Genomic DNA, 17,586 nt, shown 5'->3' on the forward strand with positions numbered 1-17,586 from the left:
AGCAGTGATCGCTGTCATGTCAGTGGTAGCCTATCCCCCCAAGTTAGAATCACTCCCTAGGACACACTTAACCCCTTGATTGCCCCCTAGTGTTTAACGCCTTCCCTGCCAGTGTCATTTACACAGTAATAAGTGCATTTTTATAGCAAAATAGTACTTAAAATAGTGTCAAAAGTGTCCGATGTGTACGCCATAATGTCGCAGTCATGATAAAGATCGCAGATTGTCTTCATTACTAATAAAAAAATAAAAATAACAAAAAATGCCATAAATCTGTCCTCTATTTTGTAGACGCTATAACTTTTGCGCAAACCAATCAATATACGCTTATTGCGATTTTTTTTACCAAAAATATTTAGACATATCGGCCTAAACTGAGGAAAAAAATTGTTTTTTATATATTTTTTTGAGAATATCTATTGTAGCAAAAAGTAAAAAATATTGCTTTTTTTATTTTTTTTTTAAATTGTCACTCTTTTTTTGTTTATAGCACAAAAAAAAAATGATAATAGCCAACTTGGAGTAGTTTCTACCTTTTTGGATCAGTTTCTCAGCAGTAATGCACATAAACCTAAATATGAAAAAATTATATATATATATATAGATATATATATATATCTATATATATATTTTGCAGTCAAGGGGGCCCCCAGATCCCACCCCCTCTATGTGAATGGGCATGGGGTATATTGTACCCCTACCCATTCACCAAAATAAGTGTCAAAAAATCTATATCCATATTTAGGTTTATATGCATTACTGCTGAGAAAATTATCCTAAAAGGTAGACTACTTCAAATTGGCTATTATATTTTTACATTCCTTAAATACTTCATGCCTGGAGCACTACTTATTTAATGCATACATTGATTAATTTCCTTTAGTGAATTGACTGGGGGACATGTGGACATCTGGGGGACATCCCCGGTGTCATGTGACTCGTTAGTGTTACATGGTCTCAGGTGTGAACGGGGAGCAGGCATGTTAAATTTGGTGCTACCGCTCTCACTCTCTCATACTGGTCTCTGGAAGTTCAACATGGCACCTCATGGCAAAGAACTCTCTGAGGACCTGAAAAAAAATAATTGTTGCTCTACATAAAGATGGCCTAGGCTTTTAGGAAATTGGCGCTAAAGAGCTGAAAAATCACGAAGTACGTCACTACGTTCATGTTTGTTAGCTAACAATACCTTGTAGTTTGTATGCAAGAGAAGTTCCTGGCCAACACGCTTTGGACAAAAGTCAGAGGTTTTGTCTGTGGAAAATCTGATTGTGTGTAGAAGGCTTAAGTCTGCTTGTCTTCAGCAAACCGTTTGCAGGCTTTCTTGTGCATCATCTTTAGAAAAGGGTTCTTTCTGGGACAAAGCCATAGAGACCAATTTGATGCAGTGTGCGGCGTATGGTCTGAGCACTGACAGACTGACCAGCCACCTCTTCAACCTCTGCAACAATGCTGTCAGCACTCATATCTCTATTTCCCAAAGACAACCTCTGGATATGACGCTGAGCATGTACATGCACTCAACTTCTTTGGTCAATCATGGCAAAAGCCTGTTCTGAGTGGAACCTGTCCTGTTTAATCGCTGTATGGTCTTGGCCACCATGCTGCAGCTCAGTTTCAGGGTCTTGGAAATCTCCTTATAGCTTAGGCATCTTTATGTAGAGCAACAATTCTTTTTTGCAGATCCTCAGAGAGTTCTTTGCCATGAGGTGCCATGTTGAACTTCCAGTGACCAATATGAGAGAGTGAGTGCCCGTTCACACAGGGGCGACGCGACTTGCAGCGCGACTCATAGAAGCGACCTGCACACGACTTCAGCGGCGACTTGCAAAATGACTTCTGTATAGAAGTCAATGCAAGTCGCCTGAAGTCGCCCCAAAAATAGTACAGGAACCTTTTTCTAAGTCGGAGCGACTTTAGTCGCTCCTATTAGAACGGTTCCATAGTACAGAACGGAGCGCGACTTGTCAGGCGGCTAAGTCGCCTGCCAAGTCGCGGTAGTGTGAACGGGCACTGAGAGCGATAACACCAAATTTAACACACCTGCTTCCCATTTACACCTTAGACCTTGACTTGAGTCACATGACATCGGGGAGGGAAAATGGTTAATTGGGCCCAATTTGGACATTTTCACTTAGGGGTGTACTCACTTTTGTTGCCACAAGTTTAGACATTAATGGTTGTGTGTTGAATTATTTTGAGGGGACAGAAAATTTACACTGTCATACAAGCTGTACACTCACTACTTTGCATATAATAAATTATTTACAATAAATGTGATGGGTGTACTCACCTTTGTGAGATACTGTTTTATATACTGTAAAAAAAAGTTTTATATAAGATAAAACTTTTTGTTTGGATAGAGTGGAGATGGATTAGACACCCTGTCAGGTTTATATTGCTGTCTTTGCCCCATTAGGGAGATTAACCCTCTCTATTTGTTGAGTTTACTGTTGAAAGTGAAAGAAATCCCAAATTTTGGGTTGTCCCCAGAAAAGTAATACATGGAAAATGTTTCAGTGGGGACACTGGTTCTGGTGACCTGGGAGTCACTAAGGAATTATTTTAATTTGTAGGGATTTCCTCTAACTTCCTGTTTTGGCTATGGGACAGGAAGTGAAGGGAAATCTCCCAAATGACAATGTTTTCTTTTTACAGTATATTGGTGGAAGAAGGGTATGTTTGTGAATTTTAATATTACAGTGCCTTGCAAAAGTATTCACCCCCCTTGGCTTTTTACCTATTGTGTTACATTACAGCCTTTAGTTCAATGTTTTTTAATCAGAATTATATGTGATTGATCAGAACACAATAGTTGATGAAGTAAAATTAGAAAAATATATACATAAAACTATTTTTCAGAAATACAAAACTGATAATTGGCATGTGCGTATGTATTCACCCCCTTTGTTATGAAGCCCATAAAAAGCTCTGGCGCAACCAATTACTTTCAGAAGTCAAATAATTGGTGATGTTCACCTGTGTGCAATCTAAGTCTCACATGATCTGTCATTAGAAATACACGCCTTTTTGAAAGGCCCCAGAGGCTGCAACACCTAAGTAAGAGGCACCACTAACCAAACACTGCCATGAAGACCAAGGAACTCTCCAAACAAGTAAGGGACAATGTTGTTGAGAAGTACAAGTCAGGGTTAGGTTATAAAAAAATATCCAAATCTTTGATGATCCCTAGGAGCACCATCAAATCTATCATAACCAAATGGAAAGAACATGGCACAACAGCAAACCTGCCAAGAGACGGCCGCACACCAAAACTCAGGGATCGGTCAAGGAGGGAATTATTCAGAGAGGCAGCACAGAGACCTAAGGTAACCATGGAGGAGCTGCATACAGTAGCTGTATCTGTACATAGGACGACAATAAGCTGTAGAGCTCCATAGAGTTGGGCTTTATGGCAGAGTGGCCAGAAGCCATTACTTTCAGCAAAAAAATATAATGGCATGTTTTGAGTTTGCGAAAAAGTGTAAAAAAAATGTGGGAGACTCCCAAAATGTATAGAGGAAGGTGCGCTGGTCTGATGAGACTAAAATTGAACTTTTTGGCCATCAAAGAAAATGCTATGCCTGGCGCAAACCCAACACATCACATCACCCAAAGAACACCATTCCCACAGTGAAACATGGTGGTGGCAGCATCATGCTGTGGGGATGTTTTTCAGCAGTTGGGACTGGGAAACTGGTCAGAGTTGAGGGAAAGATGGATGGTGCGAAATACAGGGATATTCTTGAGCAAAACTTGTACCACTCTGTGTGTGATTTGAGGCTAGGACGGAGGTTCACTTTCCAGCAGGACAATGACCCCAAACACACTGCTAAAACAAAGAGTGGTTTAAGGGGAAACATGTAATTGTGTTGGAATGGCCTTGTCAAAGCCCAGACCTCAATCCAATAGGAAATCTGTGGTCAGACTTAAAGATTGCTGTTCACAAGCGCGAATCATTCAACTTGAAGGAGCTGGAGAAGTTTTACAAGAGGAACGGGCAAAAATCCCAGTGGTAAGATGTGGCAAGCTCATAGAGACTTATCCAAAGCGACTTGGAGCTGTGATAATGGCAAAAGTTGGCTCTACAAAGTATTGACTTTAGGGGGGTGAATAGTTATGCACATTGACCTTTTTCTATTATTTTGTCCTATTTGCTTCACAATAAAAAAATTTAAAAAATCTTCAAAGTTGTGGGCATGTTCTGAAAATTAAATGATGCAAATCCTCAAATAATCCATGTTAATTTCAGGTTGTGAGGCAACAAAACACGAAAAATTCCAAATGGGTTGAATACTTTTGCAAAGCACTGTATATTCATTTAAACTTTGATAAAGATATTTTGTATTTACTTACCGTAATTTTACTTGTTTTTTTTTATATGCCATGTGTGTCCTCTGAAAGTAGCTTCCCTTTGACTAGTACCCCAGTTCCCTTTTTTCATTTGTATTAATACATATGTTGCAGGGACTATGTTGTCTTGGCATATTTCTACAGTTTAAATAATTTTACCTCTTTATTAGCAATAAAAACTGACAGGGGTTCCAATTCTTCTCAGCTGTATCCATCTCACTGGATATCATGTCATGAGATTAAACACTGAATGGTTTCATGTGATAGATACCTCACATTTTGATGAAATAACACGCTTTATTTTAGAAGCAATTTTTTGGTGATTTGTAAAAAAAAATTTGAAAAACACTATGATAAATTTTGTAAAGAAAATGTTATAGTGGATATGGCGCTGCTCTTATAGATCAATAATATTGGGTTATACCCTCTGCAGGTTATAACCTAATCTGTAAAAGAGGAGGTACAAATGATTCCTTAGCCAAACCCAATAAAACTTGGAATATGTATCTCCAATTTACCCCACACCAAAGTAAAATGTACTCCAAACTATATTATATATTCATATGGGTTTGAGCCCCAGCCTGTGTTTAGCTGCTACACCTGGGTTTCCTGTTAATAACTTCCCTCTACTTTTTTCAAAAAATTAGGTTGTAAATTCTCCCTTGGGTTAATATAGTTGGCAAATGGAGATAAATAAAAGTGCTTATGTTATACCCTCTGTGGTGTTTTGTTAATTGGGTCAGAGGCTTATAAATCAAATTAATTAATTGATCTATATAAATATATATTTTTTTTTAAGTATACTAATCCTTCGCAAATCATTTAATAGAGTGAAAAATGAAATAAAATAAAAAATGGGTAAAATATGAGTATGGATAAAAGATATACGGTATATAAAAACTGAAATCAAGTGTGTTTGTTAAAAATAAATTCAGTATCAAAAAAATATATAAATATATGTGACAGCAAAAATATATGTGGGGCCTGCGCTCCAAATAAGAAACTCCTAATGCCCTCAGAGTAGTGTACAAATAATTGAATCTGATATGAATTCAATCATAATAATACAATTTTTGCTTCATAGAAAAAAAAATATATATATATACATATATGTAAAAACATTAGGACACAATATGCAAATCCAAATGTATAAAATTATATAAACAAGTGAATCAAGTGACTGGTGCTTTGTATAATGAATACATAAAGTGACTTGTGCTTAATAGTGTCCCATAATCACACAGTATTTTCAAGAAAAAATCTTCTTATATAAGTGGTGCTCGGTGCTATGATAAATTTTACCTCAGATTGCCTATACCAGACCAGACCACTATATCTGGTCTCCCACAGTACACAGAACATGGGATATGGACATGCAATTATTTTAGTAAATACAAACTGCTAAATGCCTTTTCTCATCAGCAGTATATGGCAGTCTTGTGACTTTTATCAGTGTCCAGCAGAGCGCTGCTTAAAGTTTGTAGATGGAGTTTTCATTCTCCTCTGACTGTCCTATGAGGATGCATGACCCCTGACCCTCTTTCTGGATGGTGCTGATTGGCCCTGTGCTGATCACATGCATTCTCCCAAAGAAAAAAAAACTACACATACCAAACTGAGCATGTGCAGAGTGCCTCCCATGGCTCTGTTCTATCAGATGATGGATTGGGGACTGTGAAGGAAGGGGAGGATCAGAGAAGACAGGGATAAACAGCCTTTTTACACAATGCAGAGGATGAACCCTTTAGGTTTCACAGTGAGTATAACATGCATGCTTTACTGCATATACAGACTGATTTAATTGTATGTTTAGAAACATTTTAAGAGGAAAATAACTCATTGCAAATTGAGCCCTGTGTCTTTACATTACATTCTGTAAATCCCGCCTTACACAAACATAACTATGCAGTTTTTTCACACTTGCACATCTTTCCCAACTTTTACAGTGGGTAACAATTGAGTACATCCCTACATTCATTTCTGTAATAAAATAAAGTATCCTACAGGACATAGTGGATGGCAGACCAGTCCTGCTTTTTTGGTCTGCCTCTGTTTGGACCTGTAATGACATCTGCTATGTCTGCTGAGCATTTAAGACCCCCTTTCACACTGTGCCACCCATATCGTCAGTGGTAAAAGTCGCTATTCTTAGCATCGTTTTACCGTCGGATTTGCGGCACATTTCGGCAGCTAGCAGGGCGCTTTTAACCCCCGCTATTGCCCAAGAAAGGGTCAAAACCACCCGCAATGTGCCGCAATAGCGGCGTTTTGCCAGCGGTATAGCCACGCTGCCCCATTGATTTCAATGGGGAGCAGCGGTCGAGCCCTCAGTCTTTCACACTGGAGACAATGGAGCAGCTGTTTGATGGCGGATTGCAGGCGCTATTTTTAACGTTATAGCGCCTGCAAAACACCATCGGTGTATAGGGGTCTAAGACTGTTCTTCTTTAACTTCAATTCACCCACTATGTAATCTGTTTATACAGACAAAACAAAAACAAAGACAAATACCCGCTAATTAAACCTGAAACAAAGTTGTCATGTGAAAAATGGAAGGATGCATAGTAATATATTGAGGCTGATTTACTAAAGGAGTTAGGCTCGGTTCACACAGGGGGCGATGCGAGGCGACACGACTTGCCGCGCCACGACCTGCCGCGACCTCAGCGGCGACTTGCAAATGACTTCTGTATAGAAGTCAATGCAAGTCGCCCGAGGTCGCCCAAAAGTAGTACAGGAACCTTTTTTCTAAGTCGGAGCGACTCGAGTCGCTCCTCTTAGAACGGTTCCGTAGTACAGAACGGGGGCGACTTGTCAGGTCGCGGCACGGCAAGTCGTGTCGCCTCGCGTCGCCCCCTGTGTGAACCGAGCCTTAGTAAACATGCGTGGATATTTACTTTAAATTTTCCAGTTAAAGAGGATTTGCAGTCGGCTCACATAATCTGTGATAAAAATATATTTGCCATTCAGAAGTTTCCCTCCAACCACTTTTCATATTATTTTATACATACTGTGATTCTGTACTTGCCAAACATGCTGCAAAAATCTCCCTCCACGAAGTCTGGCTGCATCCATTTTAACTGTGGGCAGCTGAAGCTGCTGCCTGTTCGCTTCCTGGATTTACACAGACACACAGAGGCATACCTCCAGCTCTGCAGCTCTCATTGGCCCTCTTATGACTCACCCCCCCCCCCCCCCTTCCTGGCAAACTATCACGATAGTGAGAGACAGAGGGAGCTGTGCATTATGTCATAAGCCTAGGGTTTTTACCAGACAAGAAACAGGAAGTGGGCTCTATAAGGAATTTACTGGCAGAAAAAAACAAGTTTTACTATTCAAAGTTAAAACAACAAGGGCAGAAGATTTAATAGATGGAAAGATGAAAAAACGACTGAAGGTCTGCTTTAAGTAATAAGAAAATCCCTTTGATTTAATCTGTGCACGATTGAATAATTGAAGTGAATAATAATACATTTTACCATGCGAGGATTCACAATTCCTTCATTAAATCAGCCTTTTGCATCAGGGTTTTTTAGATGTTACTTCTCTCTCTATGGATATGATGTACAGATATTAATGTCATTTGCAGGATATATATGTAACACTAATTTAAAAAAGTCAAGAAAATTACTATCTTTATTTATATGGCAATCTGAGAACGAGTATAGCCGATAAGTATTAAAACATCAGGTTCTGCTATGTTGAAAGTAGCCACTAATGTGCTCTCAGGACTCTTGCGGGACAAGATGCCTGTCAGCCAGTTTCATCTCGACTTTTTTGCATAGGTGTGTGGAAGGTTGGGCTTCTTTCTGTGGTTATTGTGGGAGTATACACGTCACAGAAGCATTTGCAAACAGGTTTACATCTAATAGTTTTCAGAGAAAAGCAGAGATTGTGCATGAGATTCCACAACTGGCTAAAACAATTAATTTCACGACTGCAAATCTGTTTTTGAATGAAGTATTAAGCTTAACTGCCTGCGCACCTTTGAAAAGAAAAACAAACGGAAGACAGCAACAGGACAAGATTAAAGCGAGAAGAATTATCTCTTCTGGAAAAGCTAATATTAACTTTCTGAAGCTCAGAAGACACCAAGAAAAGGAAAACTCTTTCCTTACTTTGTTGATACATCCCAAAGTCAAAAAATGGATAAATTTCGTATGATCTTCCAGTTCCTGCAAGCCAACCAGGAATCTTTCATGAATGGAATATGTGGTATCATGGCACTTGCGAGTGCCCAACTTTACACAACATTTGATTTTAATTGCCCGTGTCTTCCAAACTACAACTTGTCCTATGCTATGGGGGTTATGTGCGTACCACCTATCGTCTTTTTTTTATTGGGGTTTGTAATGAACAATAATGTCTCAATGCTTGCCGAGGAATGGAGGAGGCCAACAGGCATGAGGCAGAAAGACGCAGCTGTATTGCGATATATGTTCTGTTCAATGACTCAGCGAGCGTTAATTGCCCCAGCAGTATGGATATCAGTGACGTTGCTACATGGTGAGAGCTTTATATGTGCATTTAGCACATCTATTCCTGTGGACACCCTGGGAAATATGACTGGCGTAGATCTATCTGAAAAGGAAATCAGGCGAATACTGGCCAGGATTCCTTGCAAGGATATTTATGATGGACATCATATCATACCACAGGAAGTGGCAACCAGATACCTGCGCTGCATTTCTCAGGTGACACATCCCAGATTTTATTTTACTATTAACTATGTTATGTTAGTTCTTGCATTTGTTTTGTGATTTCTTTTCACTATATGAGCGCTATATGACTGGGGAGTAATATTAAGATTTATTATGTTTATTATGTATTATGTTAATAATTATTATTATTAATACTGACCATTTGTCACACATTAGGCCATGTGGTCATTCACTATGGCATTTAAACACCTTCTTTAAATCTTGTTATATTCACAGCTTTTTGCTGTACACTTGGGTTTACATACTTAAAGTGAATTGTCTGGTCTACTGCTCATGGCATGGCAGCTGAAAATGCCAGGCCTGGGTGCCATGCGTAAAACCTCCCCCTCTTGTTTTTCCACAGTATGCACTTAATAAGTTGCACTCTCAGTATTAGAATAAGTGTTCACATTTTAATGGGAAATGATGATCAATGTCAGTCTCAGCTCAACCTCTAAAGCATTTCAACAGAGAATAATGTGTTAATTGTAGAAGATCCCCTAGTTGTATAATCCTCAGTGCTACAGTCATTGGCCTTGCTGATCACAGCCAGGAAATAATTTAACACTCTCTCTCTCTCTCTCTCTCTCTCTGTCTGGCAGCAAGGAGCAAAGAAAAAAGAGAATAATCTAAAAACGTCTAGCACTTCCAGATATGGGGGGGGGGGGGGGGGCTGTAATTCAGTCCCGTTCTCCCCATATGACAGAATTGGAGCTTGGCTACTCAAACACCTGAAGGATTCACACAGGGGTGAGAGTCCTAGGCTCTATGTATGCAAGTTGCAACTTGGAGTTTACGTAGGGCTACTACTCCCTTGCTTGAATAGAACAAATGGTGCTTTACCATACATTAGTGCTGGTTCACACCAGCGTGGCTTCAAAATCGTGTAAATTTGAAGCCGACATCTCTGCACAACTTCATCGTGGCTTGCATATGACTTCTTTAACAGAAATTTGAATATTCTACAGAATATTCTACTAGTGTATGGCCAGCTTTAAGGCTGGGTTCACACCTATGCGTATTCAATGGGGCTTACACGGCATCCAATTTGCGTAACATTTTAAAATCTATTCGTTTGAATGCATCTGGTTCACATATATGTGTTGCATTCGCACTCTGCATTGCCCAAAAAACATGTGTGTTTTCTAGGCAGTACATTGCGAATTGAAGGCGCATATTCTTCTATGGGAACGCATCTGATTCCCAGATGCATTCCGTTGCGAACAGGCATTCTCTCCCCCTCCTCACTACACCTCCCCCTCTCCCTGCTCAGCTGATCCTCACCAACAACGGAGCAGAACCAATGAACAGCTGTTTTTTTCTCTTCACAGAGAAAATGGAGCTAGAATTCTCACCGGACTGGTGTGAATCCAGCCTAAAGTGGATCTTCACCATCTATATGAAGTTCTCGCTTCTCCACCCCTCTTCTACATGAATGCAGCAGTGTTTTTCTTTAATTCCTTTATTTTTTATTTTTTAGCAAATAGCTTGAGCCCGCACCTCCAGGCACGTCATTCTAGGCGAATGACGTGCACAGTCCTCGCTGGGCCTCTTGGCATATGCACGTCACATATCCCAGGAGGCCATTAGTCATTCATTGTGTAGGTAGGAGAGTGGCGGGCCTAGCACTGCATCATTGTAAGGCTCTGCCAGCTGAACCCGAAAGAACCGGCGAACCTCTCAATGATGTCACAGGTAAGATGGTGGTGTGGGACCGAGCAGTGTTTTTTGACAGAAGGATGTCAGTAGGGTAACGCTGGATCTGGTGGCTGGGTGAGTATTTAAACTGTGCCTACAACACTACCTGGTAAGCAGGGGTATAGAGAAAAAATGAGTGGAGGTGAGGCTGAAGGGCCTCTTTAACCAATTCCCTACTGCCGTATTGTAAAATGATGGCAGCAGGAACCGTTGCTCCCTCTGGGTGGGCGCCATATGAATTCCTCCACTTCCGGCATTGTGGAGAGCACGCGCTCGCCGCATCAATGGGGACCCGATGCACGTGCCCGGTACCCGCGATTTCCCGGTAACACAGTCGGGCCGTAAACACAGATCAGGGGATAGGAGAACTGATCGTATGTTCCTTGTACAGAGGAACACCGATTGGTCTCCTCCCCTCATCAGTACCCTCCCCCCACAGTTAGAATCACTCCCTAGGACACACATTTAACCCCTTCAGTGCCTCCCTAGTGTTAACCCCTTCCCTGCCAGTCACATTTATACAGTAATCAGTGCATTTTTTATAGCATCAATCACTTTATAAATGTGAATGGTCCCAAAATAGTGTCAAAAGTTTCCAATCTGTCCGCTGCAATGTCACAGTCATGATAAAAATCACAGATCACTGCCATTAGTAGTAAAAAAAATAATAATAATAATAATAATAAAAATGACAAATCTATCCCCTATTTTATAGACTCTATAACTTTTATGCAACCAATCAATATACGCTTATTGGGATTTTTACCAAAAATATATAGAAGAATACATATTAGCCTAAACTGAGGAAAAAAATTGTTTTTTAAAAAAAAAATGCGATATTTATTATAGCAAAAAGTAATAAATATTTTTTTTGTTTATAGCACAAAAAATAAAAACCGCAGAGGTGATCAAATACCACCAAAAGAAAGCTCTATTTGTGGGGGAAAAATTTAATTTGGGTACAACATCGCATGACCACGCAATTGTCATTCAAAGTATGACAGCGCTGAAAGCTGAAAATTGGCCTGGGCAGGAAGGGGGTGAAAATGCCCTGTATTGAAGTGGTTAAGGAAGGTATGCCAAGGTAAATGTATTCCTAGGCAGATATACTTCAAGTCTGGCTATTCAAAATGTTGAGCGTAGATAGAGAGCACTACTGCGCAATTATAATTCTTCCACTACACCTGATTTCAGCAGCAACAAAGTTGGTGGTAAAATCTAATGCTAACTCCTATTCCTGAAAGAAAAATCCCTTTTAAAAGAAACATTTTTTTAAAAGAGAATTTCTCCAGAATGATTGAATGTAGTGCAATTTACCTTTGCAAAGAATACCCAACCACGTTCAAGGAAAATAAACAAAACAAAATGCATTTTTGCTTGCATATGATTGGATGATGGAGGACAGCAAGCTTCACATAATTCGCTAAGCTCTGGGGAAAAGGAACTTCCAAAGTGCAACTCCCCTTACAAAGTGAACAGCATATTTGCCTTTGGTAAATCAACCCTAAATGGTAATCTTCACATGATCAGAGAGTTTAGGGTATAGTGGAGCTGTTACCTTTTTCTATCGCACTAAGGCCTGACCACAGTGTAAATAAGAGGGGGCAACTACACCAAATGTGTTATGGAGTTTACCTCGAACACTTACACTTGAGACTGAGGCTGAATTAAAAAAAAAAAAACAGCTTCCTCAAAATGCAAGTCCTGTCACCTAATTGCAGATGCAACAAGAGAAGAAGTGCTGAGTTCACCCTGGAGTTTTAACCCAGGTAGCAAAATCCCTGCTCTTTTATAAATGGTGATGTGTGTGTGCACACCACCCCATCTGGTGGAGTAAAACTGCAAGTCATTGAGAATGCATGTCCTCACAGAGACAATGTTACATGGCCAATTCAAGGGAAAAGCTTGTATAAATACAGCAGGTAAAATAAGTATTGAACATGTCACAATTTTTCTAGGTAAATATATTTCTAAAGGTACTATTGACATAAAATTGTCACCACATGTCAGTGACAGCCCATGCAATCCATACATACAAAGACATACCAAAACAAATAAGTTCAGAAATGAAGTTATGTGTAATAAAATGGAATGACACAGGGAAAAGTATTGAACACGCCAACTGAAATGTATTTAATACTTCACACAAAATCCTTTGTTAGTAATGAGATCTTCAAGATGCCTCCTGTATGGAGAAATTAGTCACATGCATTGCTGAGATGTGATATGCAACAAAAAGGTTGAGAGAGAGCTCTTTACTTTTACCCATCATGAGACATTTCTTGTGTGACACTTTGGTAATGAGACACCTTTTTTATAGAACATCAGTTGAAACTGAACCAGCTGATATTAATTTGAACTGACAAAGGGCAGGATTGCTTTCTAATTATTGATAGATTTCAGCAGGTGTCTTGGCTTTGCAGCTCCCTTTCTTCATGCGTTCAATACTTTTTCCCTGTTTCATTCCATTTTTTTTTTATATAATCTTTATTTATAGAAATTTTTCTTTTGTGACATAACAGTCAAATATGACAAGATTTATACAGAACTGTCCAACCGTGTATCCATATAGTATACAAAACAGTAGGCCCGATTGGCCATCTAACAAAGAGGATATAAGAGACGAAGGCATCTATTACGTAGTCAGGAAAACATATGAGTCCAATTAGGGTGTCCCCAATCACTCTGTTGGACACAGGGGGCGATTAAGTGTAGATATCACCAAGTCAGACAGGCAAACATAAATACAAAAAAGAAAAAGAATAACAAAGAAACAAACAACTAAGGATGCATTCATGAGCATATCTGCAGCAGTTAATTCAAATGTTATTCAGGATCAAAAAACATTCTGACAATTACTCCCCTCCCGCTGGAGACTGGTCTGTTGGACGTGAGTCCATGGCGTCCCCCTCAGTGTAATGAATCCATGTGGCCCATATGCTATACCACTTGTCATACCTATCCCTACATCTCGCCATCCACTCCTCCGCAGCCTTGATATTATTCACTAATCGGACCCTGTACTTGGCTATTCTTCCAATAAACGGGAATCAATGTGTCATTCCATTTTATTACACATAACTTAATTCCTGAATTTATTTGTTTTGGTTCCTTTGTATGTATGGATTGCATGGGTTGTTACCGGCATGTGGTGAAAATGTCATATCAATAACACCTTTAGAAATGTATTTACCTAGGAACATGGTGATGTGTTCAATACTTATTTTACCCGTTGTATATTGAAAACAAGCTGCTGACACACTAGTCTTCCCTAAGGGACAATTTTCTGATCACTTTTCTGTGAACAACGACTCTAGTTCAAATGAGCACATGAACAATATGGTGGTGGAGGTTATTTGAACACATTCCAAATATTCAGTTAGGCTTTTTTCAACTTTGAAACCATTCCACTTCAGGCGCATCTTGGAAGACATATGTGTGACTTCATGCACAGAAGTCTATGCAAGTTGCACCTGAATTTACAAAAAGTAGTGCAGGAACTTCTTTCAAAATCGGTGCGACTCTGATGGAGTCAGAGTCACATCGACTTGACTGTTTCCTTCGCGGACAATAGGCTTTCATTGCAGACAATAGGAAACTATCAAATGGCATGACAAGTTGCATAGGAAACTTTGAACAATTCTATAATAAAAAAAGTAAAAAAAGAAGAAAGAAAGCTGTTAGCGGGTATAAACTATAAGCACACAGGGCCGCTGTTATAAATGATGTGGCCTGGTACAGCCTACCTGATGGGGCCCCCTTTCGACTCTGCTTTCGACCCCACCTCTGGCCTCTCTCCTGCCTAAAAGCAAAATGCAGCTTTGCCTTCAAGTTGGAGGGGGGGGGGGGGTGGCGGGCTTGCATATAGTGCAGTTGTGCAGCACAGTCCCAGCACCATTTTAAAATGTGGTAAAAGGGGATTGATTGGGGGGGCAATAAAAACCCAGCTTAGTTGCACATTTTTACTGCCTCCCCTCAGCTTAACAAGTGTTAAGTAGCATCACCCAGTGCAGCAGGTGCTGTATGTCTCTGTCACATCATGTCACATGGCTGTACTGTGCTACGGTGTCAGTACCCAACAGACATAAGGCACAGTGAGGATTCTGCGGTACTCTGAGGATACTACATTAGGATATTACAACATGTGACTCCTAACTCACTGTGTGCTACCACACTCCCTGCAGCTGCCAGGATTAGTTTTACTGCTCCTTGTCAGCTGCCTCACATAAGTCTTGGCACCTGAGAGAGCAGAGCAGAGCTAGCGCATGTACAGTACATTAAAGATCACTCCGCCAGGGAAGGCAGTGGGCAGCCAGCTTAAACTATTGAGCAGTATAACATGCACTCTGAAAATTGTGAAAAAGTCGATTCAATGCGCCAATCTTCTGAGCCCCTCTGTTGACCCAATGGGGCCCAGGAAAATGTAATTTTACACTGCCTTAACAAGTAGGAGCAAGGAGAAAGGATTAGTAAGCTCTAGTTTTTAGCTGGCAGAAATTAACTATAAAGCTCTTCATGCCCCCCTGTTGAGGTGATGGTGCCCTGTACTTATACATATCTGCAGCAGCTCTCATTTTCCTCTGCTATGGCCAAATGTTTTGCCATCCTGAACAGGGAAAGCTCTGGAATTTTTGGTATTAAATGGAGCATGACCACCCACTCCCAACTCCCATATATTGCTATTGGCCTACAAGGTAGTCCGTCATAGTGATGGGCCCACAGAAATGTATAAATAGTCTAACAGCTTTGTACTTTTATATGGCTAGCTTTGTAGAACAAACTAAAATATATACCTGTTTAATTTCTAGGCATTTGGATGGACCTTTGTTTTACTCATGACCTTCCTGGCATTTCTCATCAGAGCCATACGACCTTGCTTCACACAAGCAGCCTTTCTTAAGAGCAAATATTGGTCACACTATATTGACATTGAGCGCAAGCTTTTCGATGAAACCTGTACTGAACATGCAAAAAGTTTTGCAAAGCTCTGCATTCAGCAATTCTTCGAGAACATTAACCGAGACATGGACATGGGTCATCCCCATATTCTAGGGAAGGAACCGAAGGAGTCAAAGGAAACAGAGCAGGAGGAGGCAGACAAACTTCTGGGAGTCACCAGCCAGGGAACAATGAACACTCTTCTACAGAATTGGCACAAATGTAAACCCCCTTTAAACCTGAAATCCTATGAACATCTAAATGGAAATGGATGTATTAAGGAAACTTTTGATCTCAATAACCTAAATATACCTAAGAAAGAAATTGTAACTTATTACAGTAAGGTTTAAAGACTGGCTGTCTTGAACAGAAGACAACACTGTGAAAAACTGAATTTAGGCCTAGAAACCACGTGGAAATAAATCTCGAAGAATGGAAATTTTTCTTAGCCAATATACAGAGGTGGGCCAACATTTTAAATTGATCCAATCACTGTGATTACATCTTGACAAACTTTTTCTGTTGTGCCTGCAATGCTTTGTCAAGAGCATTTATGTAGAAAATAGTGTTTTTGTTAACAGAAAAATATAACTCAATGAAGGAGGTTGAAGAAATTGATGGGGTGGACGGTGAAGATAAGCATGCGTGAGAATTACCTGTTTCAAACAGCATGGGGTGAAAGCCAAAGTTGCTGCCCTGCTGTTTACTTTGGGAACTTTCTACAACAGTCGTTTATATAAAGGGAAAATATATGCCTAACAGACAAAAATCTAGCTTTTATTTGAGACAAATTTGTTTTCTCATTGCTAAAGAACAACAGCAAGCTTGGCCAGTTTCATGTTGTGGATGTGTTTTAGCTTCCATATGTATGTAGAAAGGATAAGTCTTTAGTTAAATGTTCCAGGTATATAGTAACTATATGTAACAGTTAAAGTACATAGTCCAAGAACACATTTGATGTATCAGATCTCCCAATTGGCCGGCATTGCCTGTTATATTTCAGAAGACAATGGTACCTACAACTCCTGTGACCTGGAGAAAACAGCATCTAAACTTCTACCTGTTGCACCAAGACCCATATCCGTTTATAATAAAACTATTTTAGACACTTTATGAGTGTGTTTCCAGTGGCACAAGCTTTCCAATAACAAAAAGCTGATAATATATTGGGAGCAAACTTTTAAAACAGTATTAGCAGATATGTTTATTATACAGTCAATATGACTGAAATGTGAAACTTTGATCACTTTTTGGGATGACTTTATTCATCTGTAGGTGCTTAAAAAAAGACTGTTTATTTAATTTTAAATCAAAGCAAAATACTTATTGTGTAACTCATACTTTTCTTAAAATGTTCAATAAAACAAAGTTATTTTTAAAAAAATCTACTTTTGTTCTATACTGACTGATACAATACTATTCCAAGCTCATCAACGTATTTTTGTGAGCACAGCATGGCATCTTTTGTGCTGCTTTACTGAATAACCCCAAATATGACAGTATCTTTACCATGGAAAAAAGGTGTTATATCTTAAAGGATAAAAATAGCATATTTTGAGTTAGTAAATAAGGGAGGCTTCATGGTTGGCTAAATTTGGTGCAAAAAGCACTCTACCCCCTACACTTCAGCCCTGCTATAACACTGTCCCTCCTGCTGAGGCCAAACACTCTGCCACCTTGTGCCATGATCCTTGGCATAGGCCTTTACTTAACATTCCTGGCCATAGGCCTTTGTTTCCCCAAGGAAGGAATGTCCACAAATGAAGTAATTTTGCTGCGCTTTACTGGTGGTATTCAGAAAAATGCATTACAGTCACATCACAAGGACATACATTCTGGGGTCACTTGGCATCACACAGTCAATCACAATTAGTGGATGGTCCGCAGTAGTCACATG

General features: G+C 39.7%; 1 protein-coding gene across 1 annotated transcript; it reads left to right on the plus strand.

Annotated features, from left to right (window-relative positions):
* The first annotated feature begins 8,220 nt into the window (after positions 1-8,220).
* CALHM1 (calcium homeostasis modulator 1) lies at positions 8,221-17,047 on the plus strand. Its single transcript, XM_077455272.1, has 2 exons — positions 8,221-9,047; positions 15,560-17,047. Exons 1-2 carry the CDS (start codon positions 8,499-8,501, stop codon positions 16,037-16,039), a joined length of 1,029 nt encoding a protein of 342 aa, XP_077311398.1. The 5' UTR covers positions 8,221-8,498; the 3' UTR covers positions 16,040-17,047.
* The last annotated feature ends 539 nt before the right edge of the window (positions 17,048-17,586 follow it).

This window comes from Lithobates pipiens, unplaced genomic scaffold (genome assembly GCF_037356315.1).
Source record: "Lithobates pipiens isolate NorthernLeopardFrog02 unplaced genomic scaffold, aLitPip1_a1.2 Scaffold_25, whole genome shotgun sequence".
NCBI classification, from domain to species: Eukaryota; Metazoa; Chordata; class Amphibia; order Anura; family Ranidae; genus Lithobates; species Lithobates pipiens.

Coding starts and splice junctions, on each gene's coding strand:
- CALHM1 (XM_077455272.1), top strand. CDS start 8,499: ATGGATAAATTTCGTATGATCTTCCAGTTCCTGCAAGCCAACCAGGAA. Junction 9,048..15,559: donor ACCTGCGCTGCATTTCTCAG/GTGACACATCCC, acceptor TTTAATTTCTAG/GCATTTGGATGGACCTTTGT.